The sequence below is a fragment of the Aptenodytes patagonicus genome, chromosome 2, assembly GCF_965638725.1.
Source record: "Aptenodytes patagonicus chromosome 2, bAptPat1.pri.cur, whole genome shotgun sequence".
Taxonomy (NCBI): domain Eukaryota; kingdom Metazoa; phylum Chordata; class Aves; order Sphenisciformes; family Spheniscidae; genus Aptenodytes; species Aptenodytes patagonicus.
The window spans coordinates 118264156-118292122 of record NC_134950.1 but is presented as its reverse complement, the minus strand read 5'-3'; the positions used below and the strand labels follow the sequence as shown (position 1 = coordinate 118292122).

Sequence of the window (27967 nt, the reverse complement as noted above, 5' to 3'; positions counted from 1 at the left end):
CCCGTTCATGGATTTATTGAACTACGTCCTTATACTAATTACTGCTCTTTTCTCATGTATGTGAGGGTTGGAAACCTTTGAATTTCCAGCCTAAATATATTCAGAATTATTTCAAACCTGTTTATCTTTGTGCCAACTTTGTTCTTTGTTTAATAGCTCTCCTCTTTGTGTTTCTCTCCCCTTCCCCATGTATTTATATTATTTCATGTCAACCTTCATCCTGCTAGATTAAATCAGCATAGTCGTTTCGGTCCATTCCAATACTATTCTTCACTGACCATTTTAGGAGCCCTTCCTTGAACTTTGTTCTCATTTAAGTCCCCATATCTTGCATATGGATGACCAGAATTGCAGGCATTATTCCAGTTCCGTGGAATGTTTTTGATACTTCAGTACCTGTGCTAGAAATTTCTCACTGATTGTGTTTTAGGATTACTATTGCTTTTCTTGGGACTTTTGTCACAGTGATGGCTCTGTATACAGGGTGTCTTTTTCTCTGCTGTTTTTTTTATAACTGGTGAGTCTCAGATTAGGGCAGAAATGCTTTTTATTACTCAAAATCTTTCACACTATTCAGTGTCGTACTATTCTGATTTCTCCGGGTCTCAAAGTCCTTCCTTTATGACACTCTCATCTTCCCTTAGGATACCATCAGCAGTGCCACCAGCTTTGGGCACCAGCAAATTTTGTGGAGGTACTCCTAGATTTTGGGCCAACATCTTTAATGATAATACAGAGTCTGAGATTGACTTTTGAGAAATTCTAGTAGTACTACTCTTGGCTTGATAGCTCCCCTTTCCTTTTTGGCATTTCCGTATGTGGCCAGCATCTCGCCCACCTCACCGATTCTTGTATCAAATCCCATTTTCTCCAGATGAATTACTAATGTTCTGTCTGGCACACAGTGTTACATCAAAATATTTTTCTTAAAACAAGCCAGATGCAGGAGAACTAATCTGTCTGCTGTGCAGATAAAGTCCACCACATTTCACCCATGAGAAACAATAGTTATTTTGTCAAAGAAGATTAGATGAATCAGACTTGATCTCTTCTTGGTAAGCCTGTGCAATATTTATTCCAGTCTCTATTCACCTCAGTATGTTTTTGCTTACTTTTCCTTCAAAATTTGTTCTGAAGCTTTGCCTGATACTGAGAACAGCCCTGACAGTAACCAATTTCACCTTTCCCTCCTCCCTTTTTTAAGTATAAGCCTTGTGTTTGCTTTCGTATTCTCTTTACATGACAAATTTATTAAAAATCTGCCTTACTTGCAAGGCCACATGTAGGACAGAGGGGGAGGACTTCATGAGATGGAGAAGAAAGTCCCCTTTACGATGGAGGAAGGGGCATGATTTCAAAAAGGGGATGTTTAATATAAAGCAGATTCTCTTGCAGATTTTACAGAAGTAGGTTTGGCACATAATTGGGATACCTTCATGTGGATAGCTGTGAAAACTTAAGCTTCTTTAAGACTTAAAGCCTTTATGAAAGCACGAAGGAACTGTGGCTATTTACATGTTTAAACACCAAAAGCATCGACTGGGGTCTGAACTGTCAGTGTGACAGGAGCAAGGTCTGTTGCCTGCGAGCAGAGAGCGAGCTGCCCGGGCTCCGGGCCCAGGGGGTGCCAGGCCAGGCACCATGGCAGGGGTACAGTGCAGAGGCGTGCCGTCATCTGCGTGGCTTTATGTCCCGAACTGGGTGTCTGCACTGCTCCTTCTGGGAGGTGACAGAAATCCCTCCTCTGCTCAGACAGTGGAGCTGCTTGGTTTGGGCCTGCGCTGGAGCATGGTGAGGGAGTACAGCTTCAGCTGGGCTCCCGCTTGTACTGTCAAAAACCTCTGATAGTTTGAACTTACGTCTTAAAAACCTTGACTGTGCTGGTTTTACTTTCAAAGAAATTTTCCTCATGTCTTTCAGGCATGAGAAGGGGGGGGGGGAAGTCTGTAAGCTTTAGCTTCCTGCTAAATCTACTGAAGAACAGTGAAATCCCTTATATTGTGTGAAGAGGCACTGGCCTTCTCTAAAATAAAGGAATGAATAAATAGATAACACAAGGAGAAATCAGTTGAGCCCATTTTGAATCGGTTCCGGTTTGAGCTCATCTGCTGGCTGAGGTCAGTCTGGTTCGGTTTTAGCACAGGCTGTTGTGAAAACAGGAGTAGTCGGTGTCCCGCAGGCAGGTCCGTGAGGGGCTGCAGCGGTGGGAGAGGCGCTGACTCTGGTGTCACCTTCTCCGCTGGAACCGAGGCACCATTTACTGTCCTCCCACTGAGCCCCAGCTTCTCGCCAACTCCCTCGCTTGCCCAGCTCTGCCTGGTGGGACAGGAGAGCCAGAGGAGAATTACACTGTGGCGGTGGGAGCGGGAATGGTGCTAATGCTATGTTTGGGCAGCAAGAGACAGAAACTCGTAAGAAGAGAGAAGTAAAGCTCTCTTACCCCAGTCTTGGTAAGTCTGTGTGCCCTGCCAGATATATGCACACACATCAATGTAGTGAGACACACCACCCAGGTTACCAGCATAGGTACAACTTGGAGGTGATTTTTGTAGTAAAAACAGAGTAGTTCTCTGTGGGAGAAACAAAAATCAGAGCTATGACCTGCCACTGCCCATGCGGAGCTGTTTGGCTGCAAGCTTTCTCCAGCAGGAGCAGAAATATTTGCACTGACCAGGTTCGAGTTCCTCATGCTCAACGTGTCCCTACTGGGGACAGGGGGGTTCCATTTTTAGTTGAGCTGTTACTCTGAGCTGCCAAGAGCAATGCACTTTCTACGTCTGTGCCAGTTCGGGCTCAGCAGAAATTTCTGAATAATGAACGAGGTTGGGATCCAGTTTAAAAAAACAAAAACCAATCAACCAAACAAAAAACACCAAAAAAACCCCACAACAAAACAATCAACCAAAAAAACCAAAACCACAGACGTTTAGAATGGCTTCAATTCAGACTCTCTTTAATTCCTTGCTGGGGAATATTTCTTGCTGCTGAATTTTAATGTACCATAAGAAAAGTTTTCTCAAGTTTAAATGGGAAGGGGTTGACGTTTATTTTTCTTATAAAGCCAATCTGGTGCTTCTCTTGCCTTAGTGATTTTGAAACCAACGTTTCTAATCTGTCCTATTGGTGGTGGAGAAATTTAACTATTTCTCCAAAAAAGCATTTGAAATCTCATTTGTTTCTTGTTGGTTTGTTTGGAAATGTTATTTCTGTAACTTGTCACAGTAGATTGGGAAACACTTTCCTTTTCCAGTTGTATTACTTTACAATTTTTAGATGCAAATAACCTGTACATGCAGATGTCACAGCTGATCAGATTCAGTCAAGAGAGAATTGAAGAATGCTTTTGAAAGCATGACGGTATTTTTTCAAATGAATTTATATTGTTTAGCTTGTGTTATGAACCAGTTTATTTTAACAGAAGCACAGCTAGTACACTTGGCTCTTTATGCAATGTCTCTTGAGACATGACTGGGATAATGCTTTGTAAAAAACCAGCCAAGCAATAATCCTAAATTTTGAGAACTAATTTTAAACTGAAATGCAGAAGCAAAGAAAGGTCTTGTCTGAGATGACTTTCATTTTTCCTGTCTGAAGTTGCTAAGTGTCTGCAATGGGAGTAATAGGAGAGAATTTCTAAGCAGGTTAGCTTAACTCCTTTTTCCAAATGCAGTCATAGTCCAACAGAGACATTTCAGCTGAAGGCTTTTGCCTGGATTTTTTGGTTTTTTGGGGGTTTGGGTTGGTTTTTTTTTGTTGTTGGTTCTGAGAAATCATTATTTTCATCTTTATATGTCGCTATTCTGTGATCCTCATGCATACAGACATATTTCTGGAGTGAGTGATAATACACTTGGGAAAATAGGACCCTCAAGGAAAAATTAAGACAATTACTCATGGTCAGGGTGGAATAAAGTGATAGAAAAGATACAGCTGTCTTCAGGAACCTCAAGGCATGATGTAAAAATTACTTTCTTCAGTTCTCGTAGTCAACAAGGACAAAACAAATAATGGATTTACAATACAAAAGAGAAAATGTATGTCAAATAACAATGACAACAACAAAGCTAGAGACTAGATAAGTAATGGAATGAGCTACAAGGGAATACTGTGCAGTTATTAACACCAGAGAACATTATAGTTTAGACCAAATTTCCTCCTTATTGTCCTGATTCTGATAGTTTACAAAGATGTGACCTCAGCAAGCCTTAATGTGTTTTCTGGGCCTCTTTCCCAGTCTCCCACATGTTCACTTCATTTATGCTCAAGGGCTTTTTACACCAAGCATCATGAGGAGAGAACCTGCACTACTTCACTTATCCCTGAACAAGGTGATTTTCTAAGCTTCTTTATAATCTAAAAGGTTTGGGGTTATAATGAATTATGTCTGTTAATATACAATGCAAATACCCTAGGATATAGAGCAAGAATTCATTTTAAAATGTTTGCACCCTCTAAAATACTATTAAGCAAGAGATCTGCTTCCCAGACTAAAATACAGCGTTTTCACTTTTTTTTTTTACAGTGGTATGACTGAAATGCTGATTTAATGTTTCAGCCTATAAAGAAGAGCAATAACATAAAGTAGGGCAATATTACAACGTAATTAAACATTTCTAAAACATAACTTTTGATGACAGTAGTTTTACCTGTCCAAAACTATGCTCTGGCAGCTGTAGTATCAAACAGCTCAGTTTGTATTAGTGTATGAAGTAAAAAACTCCACTGAAGTAGCTTATGAGCTGAATGTGCCACTTGGAAATATGTTGTTTAAATAGTTTCTCTTGTTAAGCCTGTGGTCTAATTAACTTGATTTTCTGCTTGCCTTTCAAGAGGTTAAGTCTGACATCTGAAGAGTTAATGTTAACTAATGTCCTTCTAGAGATTGATTAATGTTCACAAAGCCATTTGAAGATGCTTGGCATGCAGTGCATTATGTTGATGATCTCAGATAAATACACTAACAAACACTGAGGTTCAATTTTTCCTGAGCAGCTTGCACCCTACCACATCAGTGTTTTCCTCTTTTGTGAGTAGCAATTACACAGTTTGGTCTATGTTAAAAGAGTATGCTTCAGCAGTTTTATTTTTGTTCTGTCAGTCTGACTTTGGGACTCTAGCCCAGACAGTTAAAAACATAATTTACGGATTAAGACAATTTGTAGGGGGAGAAAGCAATTTAGGCGGTTGTGGTTAGATAACTAAGATGCAGTTTTCACAGTGAGTTAATGACCTTCACCTCAGCAAGTCCAACTGGGTTCCAATAGCGATCGAGTTTGTGAGGAGAGGGAAGATTTGCATTTCCCCACAGATCACTAAGTTGTCGCTGCCTCGCTTAGCTTTGCTGGTTGCCTGTGGCATACCAAGAATGGAATAGCAGGTGGGCTGTAGACATGCTAAGGCGTTGCCAGCCTGGGGTATATTGCACCGGATTTTGCTTGTGCAAACTTGTATGCAGTGGCCAGTTTCTTCTTTCTCACATTTTACTTTCACAAAGGGGGGGGGAAAAAGTAATTTGGCAATTTGGTGTATATATGTATAAATAAGCATATTTTAAAGGAGGTATATAGTTTGTAGGGAAGCAGAAGGGGAGGGAGGAGAGGTGTTATTGCTAAGGTGGATTGTCCTAAATGGAGCTGTAGTAGTGGTACCACACATATTTTCAAAGAAGTCGAGGAGAGCTAGTAGGTGTGCATCTCCTGGTTCTTGAGCAAGCAATGTAGTTTCAGCACAGTTCAGAACCAGATCTGAAATGAAAGATGAGCTGCCATCGCTCTAGGATGTGTGATACAGTGAATTCGCTCACCTTAATCACAGGCAATCATTTTTTTTATTGATATTGATGTCATCTTTCCCTGTGTCTCATTCTGTTACCTTGTTTGGCATTTTGAGTATATCTGGGATTGATTCAAAGCAAGTGGTTGAATTTAGAGTGCTTTTGTTCTGTTGCCTTTTCTCTGATGGCAGAGGAGCTAGTGTAAGTTTAGCTGTGTTACTTACTTTCTAGATAATTGTTTATTTGTCCTCCCGGCTTTTGCACTTCAGGAGCTAACCTGACTGATTAGGCAGAGGTATCAGGCAGCCTGCCTGCTTCATACACAACCATGGGGATATTGAAGGTAGACTACAGCCTGTGACAAAAGTGCACCAAAGGAGGCATCTCATATATGGATGCCTCTAATGGTAAGTATAGAGGGTTTGTGGCTGGTCTGTGCCAGGTCTGCATGGGTAATTCAGCTGTAACCTTTTTTTCTAATGGGGAATGACTTGGTACCAGGAAAAATATTCTTTTCCTTCCTGGTTTGACTGCTGGTTTGTTGGCTTCTCCATGTGCTCATTCGTTTTTCTTCCTTGCAGTTCTCCTGCTGTTGCTCACTTGTAAGATCAAATACCAAAAAAAAAAGGTTTTTCCACTAATTGTCTTACACAATGACCACATAATTTCTTTGCACTATAATTTTAAATGTTTGATTTTAATGAGGAGGTCCATGTGAAGGAAGGGGGAATGGGAGCTGCTTAGGTAGCAAGGGGGGGACCTAAAAAATCTGTAGACTTCCCAGGTTACTGTTTGCAGTGTTTTTCCTGCAGGTTTTCATAGGCTCCTTTAAGTTTTGCTTACAGATGGAGCCCTAGCCAGCCTATTTAAAGCAGAATTAATTTTCAGTGACAGCTCTTCTCTTGTGACTTGAAACAGCATGGTCTGTATTTCAAATGGTAACCAGAGTATATTCTTGATGAAGTATCTCACAGAAGGTCTTTGGAGAGGCACGAGCTATAACCTGTAATGCATTCTATGTAACTTCCTAATAAAGAAAATGGGTAATTAGAGGTAAGAGTGTGCTTTTTAGCAAGAATCCCTTCCGGAGGAGAAGCAGTAAGTTGCTGCTCTCTAGAACAGTCAGAGTAAGAAGTGAAAAGTCAACAATTCTGCCATGAAAGGCAGTTTCTCGGTGTACTGCTTGTGGGAGGGGACATCAAGGAGATGCACAAGCAAAGGCAGAGCAAGTGCCCACTTCTTCTGCACCCGTGAACTTCTGACTCCAGCCCTCAGTGGTCTGGGTCTGTGGTGCTGCAACAGTTAATAGAAAATGTGCCAGAGTATAGCATTTAGCAATAAACTTTGCCAATGGGTGTTGTAGGGCTAAAAAGAGTGGTTACGCAGTGTAAGTGACTGCCTTTATGCTGCTCTTTATAAATGCTGAGAATATCTACCTCCCCCATTGCTACTGTCATTCTTCCTGATTTGTCTGGAGATACGGTTAAGGCTAGTTTCTCTGAGGGCTTAGGAGAGAAAGGATGCAACAGGGTAGGGACTAGGGTAGCAACGTGTGACAGATGTGATAAGGTGTTTCCCTTGATAGGTCTGAGCTTAGCTGGCCTTCTGTCAATGCCACTATCTGTGTCAGTCGGACTTCAAGTAGACAGACAGTCTGTGGGCTTCAAAATTGTCAGAAATGCTTTTTCATAGTGGTTTTTTTTTTTTTTTTTTAAGCTTTCATGTAGCTATCATTGCCTTGTGTGCTTTGCAAGGTGTCAGGAACCTGGCAGAGCAGCAATGTTATCTTCTGTAAGAAGGTTTTGCATAGTATGTTTACTTGTTAAACAAGCTTCTGTAGATTCTGCTTTATATGTGTAATTCCTTCTTATTCTATATGTTTACTAGAAGTGACCATAAAGACTTCAAAGTCTCTAAGCAAATTTATGACATTAATGGGTTAACATTCTTTTATATTGTTATTCAGGGATACTGTAAATATGCTGGAGCATAATTGCAGATCTGTGCTTGCAGATCTATGTCTTTTTTTCACAAAAGACAGTCCTTTTTGATACGACAAATTCAAGCCCTTGTTTTTTTGTACCATTTCCACTCTCATGGAGTTTTCTCCTAGAAGCACATGACTAATTTGAATGAAGTGCTCCCTCAGCTCTGAAAATGATACTCCAATTTATCCATCAGGTTTTAAAACTGCATTTTCTTATTGTTATTGATCACTGCTTTTTCTTATACTGGGAGTAGTGGAGGAGTGAAGAGGGAAGCAGAGTACTTTCCTGTTTGCCGAACAGTGTGCTGTGACACATTGTAGAGGCAGTTCAGAGTTATTCATATCTGGCACCTGTTTTATCGCAAATAAAAATAGGTTGCTTTTGAAAGAGATGGGGAACCCTTATCAGCACGATGATGACTCTTTGTAATCTTTTTTGTTTCCTTGTTGCATATAAGAGCCTTTTTAGTAACTCTCCTCTCTCTGCACTTTGGCTCTCTGTTTGCCTTTCCAAACCACGATGTTCAGTCTTCAGGTCTGCTCTAAGCAGGAGAGGTGCAGTGAAGTCTCCATATTTACTGAGAGGTGCAAAAGGAGTTATTTTTACAAAGTCAGCCTGCTTGTGTGGACACTGCCGGCTTCATTGGTTTCTTTCAGTTCACCATCAGCTCTGGCTGTGGCAGGGTGAGCCTGCCCGGATGTTGTTCTTCAGCCACCTCCTTATGGACATAGCACAGATGCCACCTCTGAACTGCTGGATCTGTTGGTAGTGATGAGCGTGGGGCTTTATTGACTTGTGCTGCAATAGTCGGGGTTCTTCTTCCACCAGTCTTATTTGGGACAATGAGAGATGTGGGTTTTTAAACAGTGGCTTTTATATAATGAAATCTTGGGGAGGGGAGGTGTGTTTCTGACACAGCAGCAGTTACCTTCAAAGTGCATCTGGGTAAGTTAGCGAAGACCTTGGGGCTGCATGTGCCGTAAACATCCTAGTCCTGCCTGTCTCGTCAGGCTTGAGACTTCGTGGAATCCTTGTTTTTCATTGCATAGTGAAATTTATTCTCAGCCTCAAAAAAGGAAAGCTTACAGACGGTAGGAAGCCTTATGTGTACTTTTCTTCCAGTTTCCCTCTATAGCTCCTGTAATGAGAAGTCTCATCGGTTCAGAGAAATGCTGTTGCCTTACGAGAAGTTTGAGTTGGTAGTTTTGCTGCATGTTTAGCAATTTCATATTGTTTCTATTCCAACTAAATACGTGATCAGGTAATGTAAGTTGTTGAAGGTCTCTTGTAGCTGAGTATTGCTGGGTAATTTTGGTGCTCTGGAAATGCTACATACTATGTTAAAGAGGGGGCATTTTTGCCCTACTTTACATGATCAGCTCATTGCTTTCCAGAGTAATTGTGTGTATGCTGCTTTGGTGCTGAAATTTTGGATTTGGGATTCACTCCTGATATCCTTGTCTGGGATGACATTTTCTGAGACACACACCCATGCACCCACATCCGTGGGGAAACCAGTGGCGCATCTTGCACAGTTCAGTGGTGCAGTGTGCTTCCTTATCCCCTTTTTGTTTCAAAGCAGGTGAAACAAAACTCTCGCATAATTCACCTAGATTTGGAATTTAACAAATGCAACTTAGCTTTCTGCGTTATTTTGCTGTGTCTTGAAGCTTAGTTGGTTGTATCTTACTCTTTCAATCAAAGTAAAAAGGATGAGTGGCTTTTGTTCTAATACCGGTTGAGCCTTCTAAACAGCACTGTTCCCTAGGAAAGAAAATTACACGATTGGCAGCAATATTACTATTTCATTACTGCACTGCCATTGCTAGTGACCTTCCTTGCCTTAAATTACACTGTTTCTCTATCATGTGCCAGAAAGGTAGCCAAAGGTTTTCTCTCAAATTATTGCCAGCAGACTGCAGGGATCAGTGGTGTAGATAACTTGGCAATCGCTGTATTTCTGCAGTATTAGGTGCGCTTTTTCTTACGTACTCTGTGTGTTACTGAGACAATTTTTGATTGCGTATATAAAAATGGTCATGGCAGTAGTTATTTTTACTGTATCGCATCTTCAGGGAGAAGCAGAAATTACAGTGCTTCTCCTGAGAGCTAGTGAGAATTAGTTGCTCTTTGGTTGTCTTCTGTTATTGGCAAATAATAATCCCAGAGAAGGCTGTGCCAAGTGGAGATGATATTTCCAAGGTCCATATTGCACCCTTCATTTGTGGTTCTTGCTGCACTTCAGGAAGTGCAATGGATCTTTCCACCCGCCTCCTCTCTGATCAAATATTATCATCTCCATTCTGTGAAATTGGGGAAAACAACAGAGGGGATAAATGACTCACCCAGAATTAAGCAGCAGCTCGGTAATAGAAAACGCAGATCTCTGAAGATTGGATCGCCTGGATCCCAGGTACCTTTCAGACACAGAGATGTTTTCGATCCCCTCTCTCCCTGGGGCTTTGCAAACCAGTTTCCCAGGGCTCTGCGTCACTGCTTCCCTCATCTCACAGTTGTGTTGATGCAGTTTCAGGATGCTTTTCTTGATGAGTTTCATGGTGCACAGGATCCGTTAATACCACCCCCAGCACAGAGGCTTACTCCTCACCACAGGTGTCTGTCTCTCCCTTTATGTGTGACAGCATTAATGCCAGGTGACCATATTTATGTGGCTGACTGAATAATTTGATTGATTTACGCGTTCTGCCAGCTCTTGAAAAAATTGAGTATACTCAGTAACGTTACCACTTTTATTTATTGTCTACTTAATCAAATCTATTCTAGTTGTATTTTGTAGACCAATTGTGCATGGCTGACATCCATGAATGAGGTGGCTCATTTGTGATTAGTAAATTGTCTTTGATATGCATTCCCAGTGTGGTGGGTCCAAGCCTTAAATTTACAGAAAAATGACTGTTTAAATCACCTCAACTTGTCCCCCCATAGCATCATGAATGGATTTTGAAAATAATGGGTTGGGCGGTTCCTAATTTCAAACGTTCCTCTTCATGATAGATACAGCTATTTATTATTTTGCTTTCACAGCAGTACAACCTTTTTCATTTCTTGAATTCAAGAACTTCACAATGGAGGTCAGAATGACCATATGCCATTTTAAAGAATGTGGTGGGAGATGAGTATCTAGTATCAACACAGCAGTTCAGCAGAGTCAGGAAGAAGGCAGAGGTTTCTTAAGATCAAGGGCAGTACCTTGCCTAGAGAGGTGTATTACTGTGTCTCTCTCTGCTGTTGTAGCTTTGGGGGGAGGGAGGGGTTATCTCTGTGTTACTTCCAAGTATTGCACAAAATAAATTCTAAGATAAAAAAATTGTATTCATTTTTTTTTTCCCCTTTCCAAGTAGAAACTAGTTATAGATATCTACACATAGCCTACTTTTTAAGGTGGGGGAAAGATGTAATCAGTGCTCCCAGCTATCAACCAGCTTCTGTTGAACTGGTGACCTCTTGTTCATACTGGTTTGGACAGTGAGGTGACACACCAGCCTGGTGTCTGGTCTGGTGCACCTGTCCTTTCCTGGAGTCTGTCTTACATGCAGAAATCCCTATTGTCTGTATTCAGTTCACCACAGCAACTTTGAAATTTAAATCTCTGTTGTACTTCAAGTCAAACAGTTATTGAAATACCATCATGTAATCTGTGCCCTTCCAAGACAGGCTTATGCAAATATGCAAATAACTAACTGTTCTCAGCACAGCTAAAAGAAATTTGGCCCTCATGATGTTGTTTCTCCTGGGAAAAGGCATTTAGAGATGGGGTAAAAAATGAAGGTATAACTCTTTTCTTCTTTCTCAATTTGTTTTCTTTTTCCTGTTGTTTTCTACTAATCCACAGAGGAACAACATAACGTATCAAATCTGTTTACCGCTCGAACAGTCTGGGATGCTTTAATGTCTCTGTTGTAATTTAGGAAATGAACTGACAGACAAAATTGTGTTGGGTGGACACTAAAAATATACACTGAAAGAACCACGAAAACTCCCAGGTAGAAATTAGCTCTTTTTTTGCCAGTGCAATTTATGATGAGAAATGAACTAAGCTTCTTCCTCAAAGTCACAGCTATAGATCAACTAGAAGCTTGAAGGACTACTTGAATCCTGAGAGGTGGCACATTGATCTACAGCTCCAAGAATTGTGCCAAGAAAGGAAAATCAACAAGATCTTCACCTGATTTATGTAGGCCAGACATCTGTGACTTGCCTTTCAAAGGTGATCTCAAAGAGGCATAATTAAAACTTGATGATGTTATTAAATAATCATGATGATTTGTGTCCCTGCGTTGCAGCCGTGTGTGTCTTTTTGTGTGGTTATAAATATGGTTAGTCCCTGCTCCTGAAAATGAAGGTTAGAGAGTGCTGGGCTTAAGGGCAGGAATTTTGCATGCAGCTCTTATGTAGAAGGTCTCCAAATTATTCTAATGCTGGACCTCTGTTTCAGTTTATAACTAGTCAAATTGCAAGTTAGTGAAAAAATAAACCCAAGAAGTTTTTAATTGGTAAAACTGAGCAGCCTCTAAATTTGCCCACTCTGCAGAGAGAAGCAGTGCTCTGGTATTAGAGATGCTGACCTGAGGCTGGAGAGAGTGGGGTAAGACTGCAGGTTGTGACGCGGTCTTACTCTGGTCTGGAAACCACTAGTAACACAGTATTGCCTTTTCATCCTCACCTTACCTGTCAGAAGGAGAAAGAAAGTATAGGGACAAGGGTTGTCTTTCATTAGGTATTTAAACACTCTGAGCAGAACATAGATGTGACCTGAGCTGCAGCCTGTAGATATGCTATAATATAAACACTGCTAACATGCTTCATTTGTGATTTTTCCATTGAATTGTATTATTTTGGATAGAATTTTTGAGACATACAAAAAGCTACCTTTGAAGTCGAGTATGGATTTTTTTTTTTTTCCCCTCTACTATCTGGATGCTGGTGGGAATTTTGAAGAAGCTGTTCATTATTTGGTTTTGAATTTTTCTTAGGATTTGTTTTGTGCTTCAGGACATTGATCCTGCTTTCTAACAGGCCTAACGTTCTCCATTTATATCAATAACAGTGACTTTTACTCTTTCATTTTCAAGACTGAAAAGACATAAAACACAGAATGTTGCCTAGTTATTAAAGAGAAAAAAAAGGAAGGGGGAGGTGGCACCTCTGATTCTGCATGCAGAACAGTGAACATAAGAGATACAGTTTGGGACTGATTATCATAGGAAGCACGAGTTAGAACCGATGATCAGGTTTCTGAGAATTCCTAGCCTTTCCATTAATTTTGATTTATTGATTTTTATGAGCAGGAGCAGTGATAAGCTCAGGCTCTGAGGAGGATCAGAAAGGCCAGTGCGTGTCAAGGGTTATAGCCTCGTTTCGTGCTGTGATTTATACAGTGAAGGTACTGGCTGCATTCTTCTGCTTGGTGTTATTTTATTTCTTTGCGTCATTATAGTATTTCATGACTTAAAGATAGGTGCCCTCTGAGAATCTGTTCTGTTGTGTCTCTGACATTATTACAGACTGAAGGTCTGATTATTGGAAGTGCTGAGCCCTTGCAGTGGAATGAATGGAAGCTGAAGGTGCTCTGAAAATCATGCCTGAGGCATTTTACTCTTTTAAAGGGATTGAGTCGTGCCTCATAAATATAGGTCTCTGCTTTGACTAATTCCCCCTTGACTGCACATCCTTTGAAGTAAATGGAGTTTATTTGATTAGAATGAAACCTGTGCTCCAAAATTAACTCTCATCCTTGCTACGTAGCTGAGGAATTGATTAGGTCTTAGTAAATCTGATGTTAAAATTAAGCTTCAAATTTACAATTAAGCTTCAGAGTTTTGCTTTATAATTGGAATACTGCATGTTGGGAAAGATCAGAAACCCTTTTTCTTTGAGGGTTCAGGTGATTCTAGGCACAACTCACATTCCTATGGCAGAGCTACTGGTGTGGCAGAGGTAACTAAAGACACTGAAAGGGTGGTTTTGCTGCTAGAAGAGGTACCAGGACCGAGTGTCTGCAGCTGATGCGGGGAGTCAGCCTGCCTGAGCCATTCACATTCCTCCTGCAAAGAGTCTTAATTCTCATTTCTCCAGTTCCACTGAGAGAAAGCAGATGTCAGACAGTGATCCAGCCTCAGGAAAAGGGTGATTTATCCCAGTGCTTGATAATTCCACTGTTCTTGCAGAGGAGGAAGCTTGCCTAAGCAGTGGCTGTTTGATCCTGAAGTAAGGGAAGATGCTGCGTTATAGGCATGTGAGTGACTGCTGGAGAAGTCCAAAGGAGCACTCATGCAGAGGTGCAAGCCGAAGCTGAGGGATTTGGGGACTGGGTATATGAAGAAAGGCTTAGTCAACTTGACTTTTTTTGTTAGTTTTTTAAGAACATAAATATGCAACCTACTGAGGTGACCCTGCAAGTCATGGCAGGGATTAAGGAACCTTTTCAGTCCTTGGCTAAAGCCACTTCTGTTCCCAGGTTGCTCAGATGTGCATTGCTTCAGCCCTTATTTTCTGAAAATCCATTCTTCGCTCAAGGAGATTCACAGCAGTCTTGCCAAACTGTACTTTTCCTTTTATTTTTTCCTTCCTTAAAGCCAGTATTTGATTAAAAAAAGGAAGTTTGGGTTTGGGGTTTTTTTTTCTGTCTCAGCTAAGGGACAGATGACAGAAGACCCATTTCTTTTGTTTCCAGTTATTTTCAAAGAACAAATTTAGTCAGTTACATTCTCATCTATATGTCTGTCTAGATTTCTCTGGTTACCTCTGTGGTACATCCATGTACAATATGGTAGATCATCTGCTGTGTCAGCAGAGCTTCACGTTTCAATGTGTACGTTGATCTAATACTATTTTGTGACTGATGGGGTTTGGTGTTTGGTTCTCAGCAGGCAATATGGTACATGCTGTTAGCAGTGGGGAAGGCTGTTGTTTTGATGAGGAGACTTGTGCTTCTTCCCTGTGTGTCTCTGTCCCGGCCTGAACAACAGAACTTGGCACAAACAAAACACACATTGAGAGAATATTCAGGCAAATAGGTAGTTGCTTCTTCTTGTTCTTGCTGCTGGTCTCCTGCAGACAGGCTCTACACGGTGTTTCATTGTCTTTAAGACTGTAGACCAAGGCTGGCTTTTTTCAGGATAATGTTTTGACATCCTTTGCTACTAGAACTGGCATTCCTCTCAATTACAGTGTTTTCTAAATTTTGTGGCTGATTGTATTTTATGTTTAGTTTTTGAAGCTCCTGCCTGTACATATTTTATTCCACCCTCCTTGTTTTTCTGTTTTTAGCCAGTGAGACCTGCAACGATTTCCATCCCATGTTCTTCACCCATGACAGATCGTTTGAGGAGTTCTTCTGTATCTGCATTCAGCTCTTGAACAAGACATGGAAGGAAATGAGGGCAACTTCAGAGGACTTTAACAAGGCAAGAAAAACAGTGGGGTGGGAATAACTGGGCAGGATGGTGAAACATGGGCATGTATCCTTTCTTAGAGGCACAGGGGTTTACTGATTCCGCTTCTGCTGAATGCTGTGGAGTTTTCATCTGTTCAGATTCTTTGCACGTCAGAGGGCCAGCATTTAGAAAGTGGGGGTAGGGGATGGGATGTGTAAGGGAGGTTCACAGACCTTTTTCCATCATGTTGCACTGCAGACTGTGAAACTAGAAACCTGGCTTGAGGGGAAATTATGCCTTTTTATGTTAGCAATATTATGCTGAAGTGCTGCAGCCTCTAAGGTTGTAAATAATGCAGAGTACTGCAGTGATAATTCTGTGCATCCCTTTCATTTCATATAAGCACTAAAGCGGTAAAATGTTCAAGAATGGACACAATCCTGACACAGTGCTGTGCAGTTTAGCCTGCTAAAACAAAAAAAACAACCAAAAAACAAACAAACAAACAAAAAAACCCCCCTCAGTATTGCACCCTTTTTGTTGTAAGACAGAGCTCTGGAAGTTTCAGCCAATCTCCTGACTATCAGCAAAGCGATAGAGAACAGGGCTTTCTGTCTTAATGGTCCCTAGACATCCTATTTTAACTGTCTAACTTACCAGGAGGCTGAAAAGTCTTTGGCATTTTGTAAGAATGACAAACTTGTGCTTTTGTGGCCAGCTGGCATCCTTATCTTTGTTGGGATCCTTCGACTGGATCTTGAGCCACTCCCTGGGACTAGATGTTGGATGTAGAGCTGTTGGTTGAGAGTGAAAAGTGAGACTGTTGCACTGTGTCAGCATGTGCCACGCAAGTTCTCTGAAGTCACCAGACTCAAATGTAATGTGAGAGCTAGTAAGAATGATCGTGCCTAACTTCTAATTGGAACCATCTATTATTGAAGTGGTCTAAATGTCCATTTTCCACCGCAGAGCAAAGGTGAATCCTTAGGACACGGTGTTGAATAACCTTTGTTGAGTTCTTTTAGGTAAGGCAGTTGGCAGCAGTACCAGAGCCCAGGCAGAAGAGAGAAGGGAAGTCCAAAATGCCAGCTGTTGTAGCTAGATGACCTAGAGGCTTGTTCTTGAATGGAATTTCTGACACGCTTCTCTTACCTAATGGTCCAGGAGTGCAGAAGGAGCAATAGCAAGATAATTCACCAAACAGCATAGAAACCTAAAATCAAGGGCTTAAAAAAGCAACAACTTTTTTGAGAGTACTTCGTAATATGTGGTTGTTTCAAACAAATGTATTAACAACTGCCTATTACTTACATGCCTTCTGTCTCAGTAGAAGAAAAACTCGTGTACATAATTTCCCACAACTTGAGTTGGAATATTATCAGTAATCCTAGGGGATTCAGGAAAAGAATGGTCCTGTTTCTGGCAACAGCCCAGATCACCCTAAAAAGAAAATAAAGAAATTTATTTCCTAGTGTTAGGCATTGCTGTGGAGCTTCATGGAAGATCAGGTAGTTTCTTCTCTGATCTGACTAGTTTGTTATTTGTGTTTTCTGTTACTGAAAATCCTGCAACTTCACCCAGCAGCTCTTTCAGGTTCAGCAGGTCCTATTGCATGTGTCATTGAAGACATAGGTGATCCTTAACTCCATGGGGCAAATCTGAAACATTTGCCATCGTGCTGCCAGGATTTGTGTCTGGTGGTGGCACTGTGGTGCATGAGAGATGAACCCAGGATCTCTGCCTGCAGAAATCACTCTTGATTTTGTAACTGTTTTTGTAAAGGGGAGGGAATACTAAACTCTTGCGACTCTCATTTCTAACAGTTCAGTAATTATGTTCTGCTTATCTAAATTCTTTCTTTTAGTCATAAGGAGATTTTTCTGCTCTTATCCGCTTCAAATGACATGTGGTGGTGATGTGCATTACTCAGCTGATAAATGTCTAAAGGGATCTGAGTGAAGCAAACTGTGTTGTTGTGTGGGCTTGTGAAGCACTTCTGGATTTGTGGGGGATGATACGTTATATAGTGGTACCCAAGGTTTACCCATCTGGTTGGTGGGTGACAGCTGCCAGTGCTGATGGCTTTATCAAACTAAACAACACCATTTTTAATCCTTACCTGGCAAGAGGCTTTGGTGATCACTGTATGTTAGTAGCCTTTCTGCATCTTTCCTGTGTGCTGTTAGTACCTGTTTCTATGCAGTTACTTTTGAAAACTTGGCAGGCAAAGGCCACGTGGACCCAGGGAGCATTCAGCCCCTACTTCCAGGAGTGAATGGGAAGAAAGCAGGCCTCACAAGATGCAGTAGCTTAGTTACTGTGGAAAAATTCACTTTTATCCTCTCTTTGTGTTACTATTTTTCAGTTTCAATAACTTCATTGTCATGGTAATGTATAAAACACCACTTTGCTACACTTTACTACCCACCTGGCTGATGGGATCATTCAGTTTCTTCCTTCTTCCCTTCCTCCCCCAAAATCTCCAAAACAAAATTGGACACTCTCAGTATATTGGATGGTAAGTCTTGAGACCTGGAGATTCTGCTAAAAAGCTAATCCACTTGCTTTGATCTTTAATCATAATTGAAGAAAAGGAGCTTTTTGTTTGATTTTAAACTTTTGATTAATCACAATAGCTTGTACATTGAGGGGCTGTAGGAAGTCTGTGTGCACATACAGAGATTTATTTCCTCCTCTCTTGCAGTGGAGAATGATAGGCGCTGAAAGAAGTGAGGTGATTGAATACTTCCCCTCAAGTTTCAGTGCAGGTTCTCAAGGGGTTTTTTTAAGCACCAGATTAAGACTTTATTTTGATGACAAAATGGCGTACTGCGCCATTGTGGTTCCTCAGTCCATGTTGTGGAGACTTTGTATAGGTTTGCTCATTTTTAAAGCTTAAAAAAATAATTAAAACAGCACTTTGCTCATAGTTGGAAGAATTTTATGGTGCTTTAGTGAAACATTTATGATCTCATGCTTTGTCTCTCTGATTCTCATTCATTAAAACAGATGCCTTTTGTCAACTCTTGCATTAGAAGAACTCCTTGGATCTCTATGGTGATAGTATGATACTGTCAGACCTAAAACCTTTTTTACAGTCTCTCAATATACTGGTAGATGTCTGAATAGAATAATTCAGTCAGGCAGCTAAGCTTATATTATGCCTTTATAACATTTTTAAGACATACATAATTCATGTCTGGTGAGTTTTCTAGAGAAATTAAGATGCAGTTGGGTAGACAGACATGCAAGTGGCAACAATTCCATTTGAAACCTTTTTGTTTTTCTTTGAGCCTACAGATGATCAAAGGACACTTTACAAGCTCTGTCCTCCACAGTCATTTGTGAGCAGACAGCATGGTTTATGACTTTGAAAATATAATCTTGTCTCCAAGCTTTACATAATTCTGTATGTTTTATTGCAGCAGAAGAAAGCATTGTGTATTGATTTTTCGAGTTGGTGCTGACTGTAAGAAAGCTGGACTGAGTTATCTCACACTCCAGCATCTAGAAACCTTCATCACCAGCCTGCCCATTTAAATAGGTGCCCATCAGTCAGTTTTCCCTCACGTAGGGACCACCTACACTCTGCTCAGGGTAATAAGGCCCTGCTGCCACACAGACTAAGAGGTACTTAAATTGGTTGGGGGTTTTTTGTTTACTTTTAACATGATCGTAGGTGGAATTCAAGGTTACTGCCCCACTGTAGAATTCCTTCCATGGGGCCAAATGAAAGCATACTCCAAATGGAAAATTTTTTGTTGATCCCCACTCGTTGTACTTAAGTAAATGCACCTGTGTTGCCCTAAGGAGTTTTTACATTGAGATCGCTGTCTTATTAGTGATCTTCTTTTAAAATACATGTATTATTTCTCATGAGACAAGGAGACCACAGACAGGACATTATGTAGGGGACAAGATTATCCTCTTACCTCTGCTCTCCAGAGATTTCAGTCAGCTACTTTTTGTAGGTTTGAAGTTCCATGCTAATAGGAAGAAAGGTGAGTGAATGGATTATTTTAAGTGCAGGGCCAGCCATAGCTTGTCTTACTAGACCTGCAGAACAATATGAACAATTTGCTAATTCTGTGCCTAGTGTAGTGCCATCTTAAAAAAATAAAATTAAAAAAAAAATTACTGCTTCCAGTCCTAGTGTGGAAGGAAAAGGATGAAATTATTTGATTCACCTACCAAGGTTATGAAGCTGCTTTATAGAGAATGGGCAAAATGATAGCTGCTTTTAGGTTTTTAGATGGCCAAAGATGACTAGTCATAACAAGACACAGATTAACATTTCAACATCGTGAAAGTTAACTAGGGGATGCCAAAACTGAAAAACTTTGAAAGTCCTGTGGTGTATGGCACTTGAAATGAAAATCTGCTGCACTCACTGAAACTACAGGTTTAAGGAATAGGAAAATGGGATGAGGTTGGCTAATGATGCTACCGATGCATTTTTCTCATTACTGAGAACTCTAGTTAATTTATTTTGCCCGCTGGCCATGTGTTTGAGATCATCATAAGTATAAAACACCAGTTTTTAAATGTTCTATGAAAATTTGTTTTGTAATAAGAAAAACATTCTCAGAAAACCCAAAAAACTCTGGTTTCAGCATTTTGGCAAAGCTAGCATTCATTTCACAGTGGCAGACCTGAGTAGCCTGAGCAAACTGCACTTGGTGGTATTTGGCTATTTCAGTGACACACCAAGCCACAGCACTGGATCCCTATGCAGGAGTGAGGTCTGCTCAGCAAGATGATAATATATGTCACTGACAAGTATACACATAACAAACTGTCTTGTGTGGTAATGAGTGGAGTAGACATTGTTCACAGTGGCAGCAGATGCAAACAATAAATGCCCTACGTGAGTTCTGTAATTAAATACCAAAGCAAACACTGAGGCATTTGATAACCACAAAAGATGTTTATTGCTCATGCTCAGACCCTGTGAACATTTTTCCTTGCTCTGTGACAAGATAACAGAAAAGGTAACCAAGCATAACATAAAAATGAAAAATACCATTTTCTTCTTGGCTGACGGTTTGGAAATGCCATGCCGCAGGTTTGTCAGCTTCTCTAGTGTTGTTATGCTTTCGGCTGCTGTAGGATGAATAATTGTGTAAGGCTAGGTTCAAATATGACTAAGTGTTCAAGGGCAGGCTTTTAAGGAGCATACTCGTGTGAGTGGTGTTTTGTGTGGAAACGTGTTGTGGGCCAACACCACCATCAGGTGATGCATAAGGAAGCAAAGGTATAGAGGGTCATTTGGAAAGGGTCAGAGCAGCAATGTGGCAGAGGAGCTGTCACCGGCTTTGCCAGGTCCTCTGCAAATCGGGGAGACTCCAGGAGCAGACTGTGCACAGATCCTGTCTGAAATGCCCGCCTGGCTGCAGCCTTGTTGTCCTAGTGCTAGTCCTTGCCATGGCAGCTCCATGCCTGACCTGGAAGTGGCAGGGCTTTGCTGCACACCTGGAGGAGGAGCAGGTCTCCTAGCATGCTCAAGTGATCCCCTCTAGCAGCACTAACAACATTCTGCATTTTTCTGCTCGTTGCAGAGTTGGCCGAGTCTTGATAAACCCCATTTTACAGGAGGGAGGCAAAGGCACCCAGAGCTCAAGTGCCTTGGCAGTGAAGCAGCGGCAGGGCCAAAATCAGAACCAGGATGTCTGGCCGTTTGCTCCAGCCTCCTCCATCACCCCCTCACAGCTCCAGGCTGCAGCAGCAGCTCCAGCCCCTAAGGTGGTGCTTTCCTCTGTGTCTGTGCCTCTCTTTCCCACCCCCTCACAAGGGATGCTTGGAGGAGGATGGCAAATGATAGCTCCAGGAGCGTGAAAGAACCATTACCTCAAACAGGAGAAAAATTAATTCAAACAAACTTGAAAGTAAAATCCTTTGGTCAGTCTGTAAATGTCTGTCACCTGCTTTTCCTTTCAATGATAAGGAGGGAAAGGGATGATAAATAGCTCTTCACAGATGTTCTCCAAAGCATTTATTGTTTTCTTCTGGGTGTGTTTTCAGCAGTCTGAAGCAGATGAATTTAACTTCTTTTGAGAGAAGCTTTGGAAGGCTGTTCTGTTTGCATTTTACCTGTGGGAAATGCTGGGCTAGTGGAATGATTGCACCTCTCTGTTAGCTTTATTGCACCTTCCCTTGGCAATGCTTTGTTTATATCAGTCAGGGATACCACAAATAAATTATTCTCACATAGAGTGAATTCAGTATTCCCCAGGCTTAGGCAGATTAGCACAAATTAAATTCCACATTTTCACACCTGAGGTCATTAGCACTTTATTAACTTTTATTGGAAACAGATAATTGCTATAAATATATTGTATCATTAACTGTGTAATGCATAAATTTATAAAAAAATGTATAGCAACTAACATTTTGCAAGTCTGCTGCGTAGCTTATACAGAAAATGTGACTTTTTAATTGAAGAAAAAAAACACCCTCCAAATACAATGTGAATCTCCTAGAAGAGCATAATTTGGGTGCAGAAATGTTGTCAGGTCTATTCCATTTTAAGCAGTGCAATTTAATGTGATGTAGGGAGAGTCTGTTTAAGACCTTTCCTTAGCATTTGTTCGGTGTTCCCTCTATGCTTTTTGTGGCCTGGATATTGCAAGTTTATTCCTTCATTGGCTGCTCATTTAGGAGTGGCTCTGTTTAGTCTTCTCCATCTCTGTGCATTTATCTACACCTGTCAGATCTCCAAGTGTGTCCCACTGCGTTTGTCAAAGCCAGTTTATTACTCATCTGCTGCTTCTGGCTGCAGGAACCTGAGAAGGGGATGTTTAAGACTCTGAAGATGCGGTCTTCCACTTACTGAGGCATCAGTCTGTAAAAATCACATCTAAATTTAAATATTCATGCCCCGAAGGTTGGGACTGTCAAGCTCAAAGGAACTGAAAAAGAGTATTGCATTTTTAAATCTGGTTGGTTGCTTCCTTTTGAAAAATTTTCAGTCTTAACTAGCATTGTCAAGAATGCAAATACATTTTAAAAAAATTAATTTGTGAAATATAAGTACTTAGACTGGATAATGAAGCAGTAAGGAGCAACACTTGCCCTTTTTCTGCACCTTGTTAGCTTATGAACTATTTTTCTAGTTCAAAATTGTTTTTTATTAAAAATAGTATCTTTACTATTTTCTGTCTTTGCCAGAAGGCTTCAAAAGTCTTCAGCAGCAGGGTCACATCTAGTTATTATCCTAGTTATTATCCTTCTCCAGTGATCACATATGCAATGATTTCATGGAGGGAATAAGCTTAAAAGGAAAAGCATTTTAAAGCTGAATTTCTGCCCATTTATATGCTAGGATGGGTACGCTAAGAAAGAGATGGATTCTTCAAGCAAAAAGCAAGGAAAGGAAGGGGTGTCTTAACAAAACATCTGTTATTTAAAAAAAAAAGAAAAAGAAAAAGGAAGAGAGTATTTTAGTACAATCCATTCCTTGGTCAGAAACTCATTTGTCTTACCCCTTCCCCAGTGATGAAAGTCGCTGTTGGTTTCAGCAGTGAAATCTCTTATTTGTGAAGAACCTAGCCATCATTGGCAGAGTGGATTTTATCCCCCAGCTTTCTAATGAAGTCTCTGTGTTACTGTAGAACGCATACGGGTCTGCTTAACACCCTGGAGATGGCAATTTTTAAAGCTGTTGGTACTTTATATTTTCAAAGTGCTCTTCATTTCATCTCTGTGGGTGCTGATCAAACCAATAAACATCTCAGCCTTGAAAAAGATGATTGAGTGGAAAGCCTGATAACCAGAGGAGAAACACTGAGTGTAGGTTATCTGTGCTAACCGCTTTTTTTGTACTCTGTAGAAACCTTTTGCACTGGGAAAGAATTCCTCACTTGCATGTAAAGTGTGTTAGTCACTAAGGGAAATGATATAACCTAACTGGAACTGTCACCAAAACAGCGTATTTTGTGATATTGCCCCTGTCATTCCTGTCTTAAAGTGTGGATAATAATCGGATCCTGGGAACCACTCTTGTCTCTGTATTTTTATTTCTTCTTTCTAGGATATGTTTTTGTAGTACAGTTCAATCAGAGGTGCGTGGCATATGGCTTTTTGCTGCATGAATTGCTGCTGATGTGAATGTCAGTGGGCATATAATACCAGATTTTCATTTTGTGAATCACAATGCATGGAATTCAGCCCGAGAGCTCCCCAGACTATAGACCTTATTATAGGCAAATAAAAAAGGGAAGGAGGGGGGGTGAGGTGATGTCTCAGAGATTTTGTTTCAGTTGAAATGAGGTTATCGTGATGAATGATGCAGCTGACAATGAGATTTTTATAGCCTCTCTTAGAGTAGCAGAAGAGCTTGTATTATTGTTGGTTCACTTTAAGTAATTGTAATCTAAATAGCACCGTGGTTGAAAAGAGCAGCAGAAATCTTTCATACATGTCTCGTAAGCAAAGCCAGGGCGCTTTGTTGTTTTCGTCTCATCTGTCCTTATACAAATGTCCTTCATTGTTTGCAATTTATGTCTCGCGTATTGTCTTGATTGAATATGTCAGTCACCATTAAAAAGGCGTTTGCCAGTCAGTCGCTGCTGCTGCTGTTGCGTGTCTCTATTTTTAGCACATGAGGTAATTGGCCAGCATCTGACAAAATGATCCTGCTACCCAATGTACCAGTGTAAATTGAGACTGGCTGTGATAGAGGCATATGGGAGGGGAGGGCTGCTGGGAGCCGGAGTGAGAGGAAGAGATGGCGCACGAGTATGGATGGGCTCTCCTCAACTTTACACACACCAGCTACTTCAAGCCATGTCTGCCCCGTCCACACGGGGCCAACAGAGGTACCTGCCTCTGCTGGCTTTCCAAAGGTTACCTTGGGCACCAACAGTAGGGCAGCTATAGCAGAGTTAGTCCTACATGGGCTGCGCAAAGCTTTCTTAAGTGATCACAGGTTAAACTGGGCTTTGGTGTGCTAACGTGAACTGTCCTCAAGTTCCCAGAGACTGGATGAGTGGGAAAATGGAGGAGGATGGGAGGTGAGAGATTTAGCGTGTACTTTCTGAAGGAAGTGTTAGGTTTTGCCCCAAAGAATATTTGGGCTTGAGACCACAGCAGGGGCAGTTGTTACTTGGGAATGGTAGTGAAGCTGAGACATGTGAACTTGGGTTCTGCCACTTTTCCATTGAGAGCAAAATAGCTTACTGGAGGATGGAAAGTGTTGTGTGTGCCTCTGAAAGTGGTAAGGCCCTTTTTTCTTTGCCCTTTCACCTCTACGCTGTCGATTTGAATAGCCATACGAAAAATATTGTGGATTTATCAATGACTGAAAGATAATTTATTGATAGGCTCCCTCCCAGTTCCTCAAGTTATCTTTATATGTTGGTCATGGCAAGCAGAGAAGCAAGGCCCCTAGTAATACATATGAAAGCTGAGGAATATCACCTTAGAAGCTGAGTGCAGGAATGGAGACAAATTTGATACCGTGTAAGTATATTAACACAAACACAGAGACAGGTGAAGAAACAAATACCAAATTCTCTGTCAGAATCCTTGAAAAAGAAGACATTAGTGCAGCTGATTAAAGATCTTGACACGTCAGTTGAAGATATTCATGCCACGACCGTGAAACTGAAATGCTCGAGAACCATCCTTGCATCAAGAATGTCAAGTCTGCGTCTAGAGGAGTGAAAGCATCTGGGGAAATAGCTTCCACACATGCTTTGAATTTTATGGTAATTTTTCTCTCTGGAGGTGTATCTTCAGATTTCGAGCATCAGTTTTCTGTCTCAGGGAAACTGGCTGATCTTTGTTGTGTTGCTGATATGAGAACCTCAGCAGCAAGAACTTAAAAATTGCAGTTGTATCCATTTTGCTTGAATAGTAAAGGCTGCCTAGAATTTCTTATTGTACTTAACCAAGAGTCAAAAGAAAACTACAGATCTCGCTGTATCATTGTTACACTGTCAGCCTTTTCAGAAGCAATTGATCAGCCCTTCATAGTGAAAATAACGTCTTAAAAGTCACCAAGTAGGAACATGGAACATCCTTATTTTTGTAAATTCAGATGTGTGAGAAGAAGGATGTAATCTCATAGCTGTCAAGATTTTCAGATTCCTTCCAAGAACTCTTTTCTATGTAAGCTAGGGATTTGGAAGTTGTTAAAGGGCTGTTTTCTTCCTGGTGAATTTTTTTTTTTTTTTTTTAAATCTGAATTGATCTGATCGTCACATAACTGATACTTCTGCATTTTAAGGCCTGTATGTGATTTTTTTTAAAAGCACGCATATAAACTAGTGACTGGATGTAGAAATCTTACTGGATTTCTCTCTGTTCTAAGTGAAGCTTCCTTTAGCCTCTCTCCCTGTTTAATACTCTGACCTCCAACAGGATTTATTCCCCCAGTCTTTCCTTCTGCCTGTCCCCTTTCCTTGGAGCAACAGCATGGCTCATACAGCGCTTCCACCTGTCTTAAGGAGGGTGTTAATGACTTTTCTCACTTTCTATAGATGGGGTACCTGCTGACTACTTTGCACAGCCACATCTCCTGTCAAGAGATCAGAAAAGACCCTTTGAGGTCATAGAATATCGGAAGCCAGTTTGTGAAGCCAGGATGGGGGTTACTGGCAGCTACGTATTTTCAGCAGTGGTAGAAATCTGAAGGACACTGTTAAAATTGTGAAGTCAAAATTACATGCACAGACATGTTTCTTATTCCTAAAAATGTAGCTATATGGACAAAAAAAGTCTTCCCTCATGAGTAACAGCATAAATACAACATTTTAATAATGATGGCAGAGAACTGGATAGTCTTTTGTCTAGCCTAATTCCGCATACAGTGGGTTGCAAAGTTTAATTTACTTAGAGAAAAGAACTGTCTCCACCAATCTGGGAGATAAACCTCAGGTAGAAGGCATTGTATACATGCAGCTTGCAAATGGCTTCAGTTATATACATGGCCTAAATGGCCCTTCGCTGTGTAAAATCTTTAAGGTACCAGCTAAAGCAAAATCTTTAAACTGGTGGTTCTACTTGGGGAGAAAAGAAAGAAAATCTCTTCCTAAAACTTACTTGGCTATGCATGGGTTAGGGGTTTTTTATTGCCTTGTTGCTTTTAAACTCCAGAGAACAGGATGTTTCATAGCTGCTCAATTTGCTTTAGTTACTATCATTTGAAAGAATTTGATGATTCTAATTTCCTTCTCTACGCTTCTTGATTTTAGTACTAGAGTAACACTTCAGTCTCTAGTATTGATTTTTATGATGGTCAGGGCTTTGATATTAATTTCTGCACCACAGCAAGCTGAGGATGGGTGATCGCCAATGCAAACTGAGGACTCAGAAAGACTAATTTCATGTTTTACAAATATAATTGTAGGTGTTTGCTTGTAGGATGGTCACTGTGTTGATGAATCAGCAGTGCACCCATCTGTGATGTGGACTAACTGCATGCTGGGTTGCGTTAGCTAAAGCATAGCTAGCGGGTCAAAGGAAGGGATTATTCCCCCCAACTTGGCACTTGTGAGGCAGCAGCTGGAGGACGGTGTCCAGTTTTGTGCCCCAGTAATGGGGAGAGATTGATGAAATGGAGCTAGTCCAGCAGAGGGCCACCAAGATGATTAAGGGGGATGGAGCACGTGGCGTTCAAGGGGAATGTGAAGGAACTAGATTTGTTCATCCTGGAAAAGGCTGGGGGGGGGGAGGGTGGATCCAGTTGTATCTGCTTCCACTACCTGAACAAGAAGCTGTAGAGAAGATGCATACCCTTCTCAGAAGTACACAGTGAAAGAAGAAAAGACAAGTTGCAGTGAAGGAAACTGGTAGGATGTAAGGATAAAATATTCCCAACTACTGATACTGGTGCAGCGCTGGAACAGGTTGCACAGAGAGATTATGGAATGTTCATCCTTGGAGAAACTCAAAACTCACCCAGACAAGGCCCTGAGCAACATGACTTAAGCTTGAGTGTAGCTCTGCTGCGTCTGCAGGGCTTGATGATGCCTAGGGTTTTCTAGCAACCTGAATTATTCTGTAGTTTTATGTGTAAAATCTGCTTTCTTATCCAGTACAAAACAGGGAGAAACAGTAATTCATATCATTATTCATCATGAAAACAAACACAGATGCAGCATCAACCAATCTCATAAATTTTTTCTAATGTTAAAGAAAGTGCAAAAGATCCTTGTGATGGATGCAGTAGCCACTTGTAAGAAGGCAGGCTTTCCCCATTAACTGCAGTGACCCCTTTAAAGCGGTTTTAACTTGTTTTAGCTCTGACAGCTGAGCTGTTATTACTCAGGGGCATTCAAGCTCCTTCAGAAACGCGAGGTCAAAAGCATTTCCTCAAAATGTTCTTGCTAACATTTAGGTAAGTATGTTTTACTAAATATTGACCACTGGCTGCTACTGCAGCTCGGCTGATGTGGTAACTTGTCTAACCACTAACTCATTAGCGTATTTGAGCCCTCATGCTTAAAGCAGCAATGTGTGTAGCAATTGCAGAGCGATGTTTGGCTACTAGTGGACTGGTTTTTGGGGTGTTCGTTGGTTTGTGGGTTGGTTTTTTTGTTTGTTTGGTTTGGTTTTCTTTTTAAGTGCTTGTCTTGTACACAGACCTCTGTTTTAGCTAAAGCTCCATTCCTTACAGGTTATAGCTCCATGTGCAAGCTATCACTCCACCATTCTGGGAAGTTTCAGGTTTTTCTTTTAAGCATGGGTTTCTGACCAAAGGAGACCGCCATTTAAATTGACAGAACATACAACGGGTAAAAAAGGAGAAAGGAAAGGTGATGTTAACTAATTTTTAATTGGATAACAAGAATACATAAATGATGTTT

At 40.9% G+C, this 27967-nt stretch overlaps 1 protein-coding gene across 3 annotated transcripts in view; it reads left to right on the top strand.

Annotated features, from left to right (window-relative positions):
* Nucleotides 1–27967, top strand: part of ELMO1 (engulfment and cell motility 1) — a 321010-nt gene that overhangs the window by 198959 nt on the left and 94084 nt on the right. For all 3 annotated transcript variants that reach the window (XM_076330867.1, XM_076330868.1, XM_076330869.1), the window contains one exon: nt 15052–15188. In XM_076330867.1, the coding sequence (XP_076186982.1) occupies nt 15052–15188 (137 nt within the window). The remainder of the gene's footprint in view (nt 1–15051; nt 15189–27967) is intronic.